At 39.7% G+C, this 7,957-nt stretch overlaps 2 protein-coding genes across 3 annotated transcripts in view; both read right to left on the bottom strand.

Annotated features, from left to right (window-relative positions):
- TESK2 (testis associated actin remodelling kinase 2) overlaps positions 1-7,957 on the bottom strand; it is an 84,345-nt gene that overhangs the window by 5,185 nt on the left and 71,203 nt on the right. For both annotated transcript variants that reach the window (XM_056355245.1, XM_056355244.1), the window contains 4 exons: positions 6,915-6,990; positions 5,216-5,299; positions 4,020-4,106; positions 1,873-2,008 (listed from right to left, as the gene is read on the bottom strand). In XM_056355245.1, the coding sequence (XP_056211220.1) occupies positions 1,873-2,008; positions 4,020-4,106; positions 5,216-5,299; positions 6,915-6,990 (383 nt within the window). The remainder of the gene's footprint in view (positions 1-1,872; positions 2,009-4,019; positions 4,107-5,215; positions 5,300-6,914; positions 6,991-7,957) is intronic.
- Positions 1-7,957, bottom strand: part of LOC130156659 (selenoprotein Pb-like) — a 38,816-nt gene that overhangs the window by 24,266 nt on the left and 6,593 nt on the right. The window lies entirely within an intron of this gene.

Genomic DNA, 7,957 nt, shown 5'->3' with positions numbered 1-7,957 from the left:
CTCTTTACTCATATCTCAGGCTAATCAGAAGTCATCTTGAAGACCTGAGGAAATGCAAATTCAGCTAATGGCATCTTACTTCCCTAGGCACTGAAATTGGACTGCTTCTTTATCACTTTATGATGAAGCCTGCCACCCACGTTATGAGGGATGCTAACTTGGCAAGACAATGTTGTCTTCAGAAAAAGCAAAGGAGGAAACTGTACAAAAATTTGGTACGAATGAGGAATTCTTTTCTTCTTCTATCCAAACCCTGTATTTTAGGTCCCCTTCAAACCTCCTTACTGCTAGTACCCTGAACACAGCAGAGATGGCATGGGGTGGTCTTGGAGAAGAACAATTTGCATGTTTCTAGATTTATCATTCTGGCTTCCAGCAGACGTTGCCCAAGATCTGTTGATGATAACGACCATGAAAGAGAACAAGTACAAAACACAGTTACCAAAGGATGTGGGACTTTTTCACCCTGATGGGAAAAGTCTAAGACCAAAATAAATGCCCCTCCTGATACCAAGAAAAGTTGAGATGATTCCATTCCAGCCTTCATTCAGTACGTTATCTGATACAGAAACTAGGGATATATGAGAGTTTGACCCTAAAAAGTAGCAGTTAAAAAGGTGTACATATGCATATACATTTGCACACAGGCACACACGCAGACATATTTTTTCAATAGGTATCCATATATAAATAAAAGCTGTAACACTAGAACAAGATGGGAAAATTTAACAGTCTAGGAAAAGATTCTAACTCCTTGAGTGTTTGGGTCATGCATCTGCCACTGGCTCTCAAGGTGCCTCTGAAGAGCTATGGTAAAACAATAACAAATATAAAGAAGCGATATCTCCTTTTGATTACCACTTCCAGAATAAGCAGATATGGATTTCCCCTTAAATACTACCACAGTTTAGACTATAGTCACTCCACCTAGTAAAGACTATGCAAGTGAAAGAACAGTACATAATACTTCTTTAAGAAGATACAAATCTGACGTGTAGTCCAAAGGAAGAATGCCAGAAAAATGAAAACAAACCAAACACCCAAACAAAAAATTTTCCTTTTTAACTGATACCTCTTTCAGAGGTTTTCCAGGTGTGGGAGAACTACCACATACATGCACTCCATGCGGTTAAAAAACAGAACTCACTTCAATCTATAACCATGTTACAGATAGATAGGCGTGTGTATATATATATTGTGTATTTACAGATATGCAATATGAGAAACCATTTTTACTGCAGTCCTAAGTTTCCAGTGCCAGAAGTCTACTAACATAAAAGATACCCAAGTGAGAATGTCCCCGCCTACAAGAAGTGTTTGCAGTTTGCTCCTCACACCAGGTGGCACTCGACAGCTTTAGAGAAAGCCCTTCAAGGCCAGCATTCCCAAGCAGCTCCGGGACCCATCTTTTCCCCAGTCTTTCAGAGTATTACTTTATAATACTCTTGCATCTTCTCTGCTCGTCCTCCAAAAGGAATTTAAGAATCTTCTAAGTGTTACACGTAATATACACCCAAAAGAAATTATGTATATGCACTAAGCATGGCAGGGACAAAGTAGAAGTTGATGGATTTTCATATACTATTAGCAACTTACAAAACCGTTCCCAAATGAACTCTGAATTTCCCCTCAAGAGCTTGTGGGCAGAATCTTTTGAGGCACTTTAAGAAACAGTTAGCTGTTTTTTTCCCAAAGGACACTCCACCAGGCAAAGTATATAGTATTGCTCCAGAATAATTTTCAGGCTTTGAGTAAAATAATTCATAAGCTGTAAATAATACCATATATAGCTAAAATTCCAGTCTTCAAAATATGAAGCATTGTTCCCTCTTGCTATTAGCCTGCAGCAATGCTTGTGTGCAATACACTTACCTTTGGGTTTTCTTTCACTGTTGTCAAGGTTCAAAAACTTTCTCTCCCTCTCCGAGTCCTCGTTTCTCAGACGGTTTAAAATCTCCTCCAGTGTTTTGACAATATCAGCAAATGAAGGACGCAACTTTGGATCCATCTGTGAATGCACAGAAATCAAATACATTCATGTAGGTTTGTCCATGCTATTTTACTTAAGCGGTGGTCAGAGAGAGGGACGATCTGAAGGAACTGAGGAAATTCAAAACCATCCTAAGGAGTGTGTTGTCATTGCAAAAAACCTAAGTAAAGCAGGGGAAAAGTAGTATTCTGTCCTAGCTTATGTATATTACACCTCTTCACATTTAATAATCAACTTGTATGAAAAGGATTTATTTCAAATTGAAAAGGTGGGAAGCTGCTAGATTCAGGGCTTGCAAAGAGGTTTTGTTTAGTTGTTTGTTTTAAACAGCTTTTATAGTTCAAGGGTTTCTTTCTGGACTCCATTTATCAGTCAGAGATTATATATCAATGTTATTTCAAAAGGACTAAACAGAACAACTTGGCTGTCTCATTCTTTCAGAGTTTGTAATTCTTCCATCATCTCCCTGTGGCTTTAATTAAAACCCAACTAAATGGCATTGCTAATTGTAAAGTTTAAAAAGTTGTATCTTTCCATCTGCTAATTAGCCTTACTACTTGGTGTACTGGTCTGTCTTGTGTGGAAGCACGTCTGGTTACATAATCTGACAAAGTAATGTAATAGAAATAAACCCCATCTTTGCCCAAGTAAAATATCCCCCTTCCTGCCCCCTCAGTATGTATTCAGTTTGTATTTATATATTCACCATAGTAGAAATGGATCTCTAAACAAAGTCCAACACTAAAATTGTACTAGAGGGGAAGCAGCTTGCTTTAAGTAGTAACTTAGAAGGCACGTCATCATTTTGAACGTTGATCCTGTATATATGTTACAGGTTTACTGTAGGTAACAATTACTAATTCAGCAGCTGAAAGTTAACCTCATTACACTATTAAAAAAGATTCCGCTTGACCTCATTCCTGTTTCCAGCCCTCTAAAAGCTTTTTGAGAACAGACAAGCCCGGACAGATCTCGCCTCTGGTACAAAGAGAACAGTGCTGGTTTGTACACAATAAACCCCAAAGACCTCCCTGCTACTGCCTTGCAGGTCCCGAGATGGATCTTTCTGAAGAGAACTGGTATGATCAGCAATGCCAGAACAACTAGCAACACAAGGTAAAACCTAAAAATTCATGCGTACAATAATTAAAAAAAAACCAAATCATACTTGAAGCGCTCAAGAGCGGCAAGAAGGTTGTTCTAATGTAGCAGCTGGAATTTCCTGGCATAGGAAAACATCTTTTTCTGCTTTCCCTATTTCACTGAAAGAGTAGAGCAGGGGCAACACCAAAGCACACACTCTGTACTCTGACAAATTTACTGATTTGCTCAGGGAGCTGTTGCAAGCTACAGGGAGTAAGAAGAGCTCTCGGGCTATTTTAACTTGTGCTAGGTAAGATCCAGGACAAGAGCAGCAATGGAAAAATGACTCTGAGCAACATTTGCTTCTTCCATCCCTGAGCAGTCCAGATCCTGCTCAAATGGAATAGAACATTCTTCCTCAAGGCAGCAGTTGTCCACAGCTTGTGCTGGTAGGCTTTTTGTATGATCATACATGATTACAAGTATTTGCACAAGTAGGTTTATAGTTGCTGGGGAGCCTTAAGTTTTACTTGATTTGTTTGTCCCCTCCACTTGTGAGAACAACTCAGAACTATTTCTTCACAGCTCAGTAGGTCTGTACACAATAACAGCTGGATTTTGTCAGCCTGAGGGCCAGCCGGTATCAATAGCACACAACTGGTTATGATCAGCCTGAGCAGCCTGCAAGAAGCTGTTCAGTGTGCCAGACCTGTTTGTTTGGCATGACAGAACACAGAATTGCAAAAACTGAAAGTAGACCTTTTTGCAAGGGGAAAGGAAGGGTTATCAAAACTGCAAGGGACTTTCTGGGTTATCAGAATATACACTGCTTTTATAGGTAGGCTCTTCAAGTCTGTTCTGTAAACACTTTAAGCTCTATCTTGAAAAGCCAGGGGGATTTAGAGAACTCCAGTTTAGGCCTCACCCATTCACTTAAGATACTCACATTACAGCAGTTGAAGGCCAGCTGGAGGAAGTCGGGGGGACAGTCTCCCACCATGTGCTGGAAGGCATCATAATCTAATCCAAAATTCTGTACAAATGAAAACACAGCATAGAGATATAAAAGAGGTCTGGCCCAAAGCATCATCTTTTCAGGGTGTCCCTACATGGAGTTATCAGAAATAACCATGAAACCATCTCTCAGCAGCCACATACAGAGGTTTTGGAGAAAACTTCACCCACGCTCCAAACTGCAGCACTCCCAATGGGGATTATTTGATACAAGGTATCTGTAAGAGAATCAGCTGACTTCGAATCCCATCCTTCTTCTGGACTCAGCTGCAATCCATTGCACTTGAAAAGCTGCCTGTGCGGATCTGGAAGCAGTATCTTATACTATGGCGTTTCATCATGGTAACTTTCACAGTGTGGATTAACAGCCTGCTATAAAACCAGAGGCCTCACTATGATGAAAATCTATCAATTAAAATGGTTAATTTTTCAGTGGATGGTAGACTGGTAATACAAACTATCCAGTTCATTAAATGCACTTCTAAAAAATTTGAAGGGCAGAGAAACAACAGGATCTCTTACCTGCCGCGGCTCAAGACCTAAGCAATTCTGTGTTTTCAGAACAGGAGGTGGATAAACAATTTGGAAGACCCCCCACACAGAGGGGCAAAAGCTACCCTGCAGATGGGACTCAACCAAAAGGCAACTGAAGAACATAAGTATTTCATTTAATTAGTCAATTCTAGCTCAGATCAGTGCTTAACACACCCCATGCAAAAATAAGGGTGAGCATATTTTAGCTGCTGCTAACATAGCTCCTGCCCCTTTCACAAGGAGGGGCTGCTTAGTGGGTGCAGCGTGCCAAAAGTGCTGCTCTGAGCTGGGCAAGAAGTCTACACAAGCTAATCACTCTACAAAAGCAAGGTCGCTGCAATGCTCTCAATGTTCTGCCAGTTAGGGGCAGAAAGGATTTCCCATGAGGGCTGCAGCTGGACAACGTTTCTATGAAAGCATCTTCAGTGGAGCTTCTTACAATAACAGCACAGAAGAACAAAAGCCTTTTAGAGGCTATTTTTCATGTAACACCTATTCACCGTATCTTTGGCAGCAGTGCCAAAAGTTGTAAAGGCCCGCCATATCGTGGCACACCTACCACCCACCACCAATGTCACAAACACAACCACTTACCTCTGTGCGAGGGAGATAGTCTGGATCTGCCTGTATTCTTGCTATAATCTCACACAGAATTATACCGTAGGAGAACACATCCGCCTGAAAGAGAAAAAAAAAATAAATAGCCACATGGTTCTGCTATGAATACTCAGCGTTCTTATCGGGCACTGGGTTTCTCCCTACCCCAAATGGTTATCATGAAACAACGAAACAAACACCGCAGCCTTACAGCAGTAAGCAACTGCATTATAGCTAACATCTTCCATGTGAAGGAACACACGCTCACAGTAAAGCATTCTTGTTGCACAGCAGCAATAATAACTAAACCTCTTTCAAGAACAAAAACATCAAACCACTCTTAATTTCGCAATGTAAAAAAAATATAATTAAATCCTTCCTTGCACAAAGAATAGTGAAGTTGCATTTGATGTCTTACAAATGGGAGTAATTAAAAGCATAGCCAAAACATGATATGCCTATGTATCACTGTGGCTAGAAAGAGAGGTTTAGAATACACATGATCACAGCTTATCCAGAACATCAATGCTGGTTTTAAGAAAAATATTCATTTTTCTCTTCTCACAGTTCAGTACCTCTGGAGAAAAGTGTCTTTCCCAAAGCTTGAGATACCTAGTTAACACTGTCAGCATCAATTTCCACTGAAATTTCCATGACACTTAGCAATCACCTGACTACCCCTGGAGCTGCACAGTTCGTCAGATTTTGAACCACCTGAATTTATCATGTAATGAAATTTAGGAAAATATGGCACACAAGTCTACGGAGCAGAAGCTGGCATTCCTCATCCCTTACATATTGCACAGGCTTATAGGTCACTTTTCATGCTGATGAGGTATGAGGCCTGCTTCCTCTTTAGTCCTACATGCCTTAGGGTTAGTGAAGAATGTGGCACCATAGATTTTGGTACTTTATTATTAATTTAGATCAATTGGAACTCTTAAAAAAGCTTTGAAATGGTAATTACTGCATTCATTACTGAGGTAGCTACTGCTTTCCTGCAAGTTAAAAGTACCACCAATTAAATTAAAGTAGTAATTATTGACTACTAGATATAAAAAGGTACAGGATGTGGGCTTTATCACAGAAAAGCTGTGCTTGCAAGGCTGAAGTGACTATGTTGCACATGGGAGAGAAAATCCTATGTAAAGAGCAGCTTGATTGAAAATACTACTAAAATCCAGCGTGATCTCATCCTCCTCTGAAAGAAACATTTTCCAATGCTGCATATAGGAAAACTTAGAAATACCTTTGGAGAACATTTTTATTTGGGTATCTTACCTTGAGAAATGTTGGGGGTTTTAAATTTTTTTAATTAAAAGAATTGTACAAGTTTACATACAGACCTTTTACTTCTACCCAGATTTCACTAACGTATGGTCAGGGAAGCAATCCCACTACATTTCTCATGAGACTTGGTTAAATTAAGTTGTGTTAGGCCAACAAGCCATTACCATATTTCTGCACGTGGGCTGTTTGAGAACGAAAGTAGCGTAATAGTGAATTATGGTAAAGGTAATTCTATTTTTGTATAAGAATCCATACTATGAATTAAAAATACTAGCTAATCAACTCAACTCTCCCTCAGTCCGAATGACCTACTGAGTACAGATATGTCACAAATGAAAAGAATAAGTTTAATATTATGGAAATTCTAAACCTTCTATATAACTATTGAAGAGAAACATGTACCTACCTTTTCATTGTAAGGTTCATCTCTGAGAACTTCTGGTGCCATCCAGAAGGGTGAACCCACCACTGGTAACTTCTCACTACATAGATATGGGATAGAAAGGGGAAAAGGAGAGTGGGGTGGGGGAACATCAAGAAGAACCGTTAATTAAATGCTCAGACATCACTACTAACTTTCTGTAACTCCAAGGATCTGCAGAAACTTTCACCAGATGAAGTAGATACAATTGGATTCCAAAGCATGCTGTATTTTACACTGGTTTCCCACTGGAATCACTGGAACATTCAATAGCAGGAAGAGGAGGTGAAAGAAAAATAATGTTTCAATCAATTACTCGTATTTAATTTCCAGTTTCCAAGTGCCTGGCCACTTAAAATAATATTTTTTAAATTTTAAGGTCATGGCTGTTCAATAGTTTTGGTTTCCAAACTCTTGGCAGAGCTGGCTCCTTTATCTAAACGTTTATGGACAGCAGTTTCAGGCTAGATGTCAGGTTCTCCATCCACGCAGCAAGACATGCAGGTATCCACCTCCGCATGTATATTCAGAGATAAGCAGCTCTGAAAGTATTCAGCACAGCCTGCTTGCAAATGGTATTTAAAAAAAAAAAGCCAAGATTGACCAGATAAATCCTTTAATAGGGAAAAATTAAAAGTAATCAGAATAGAGCCGATTTGAAAAATCTGTAATGTTTCCATATGGCTGAATACGGGGGCCTTAAAGGCTTCCAGCTTGCCAGCCAGCTGACACTGAGTGAATACCTATTAAAAAAAAAAAAAAAGAGGCCTCAAAATAGCATGGCTTGCTAGCCAGCAAACTGGAAACAACCTCCATTTTCAAATGCAGTAAGACTAGATCAAACCAGAATGGTGCCTAATGTAACAATTTTATTACCTTGTTTGTTTTAGTATCAAGCTACCTTAACTTCAGCTATCACTTACTCTCTGTTTTCAGGGCATCTGGGTATTAAAGTGGTGCCCTCCTGATTTTGTGACGGGTTCTTAGGAATACAGCTGAAGCTTTCAGCACCTTATGGGGCAGAGAGT

Source organism: Falco biarmicus, chromosome 11 (assembly GCF_023638135.1).
Source record: "Falco biarmicus isolate bFalBia1 chromosome 11, bFalBia1.pri, whole genome shotgun sequence".
In the NCBI taxonomy this organism is placed as follows: domain Eukaryota; kingdom Metazoa; phylum Chordata; class Aves; order Falconiformes; family Falconidae; genus Falco; species Falco biarmicus.
This window is presented reverse-complemented; position numbering and strand designations above follow the sequence as displayed.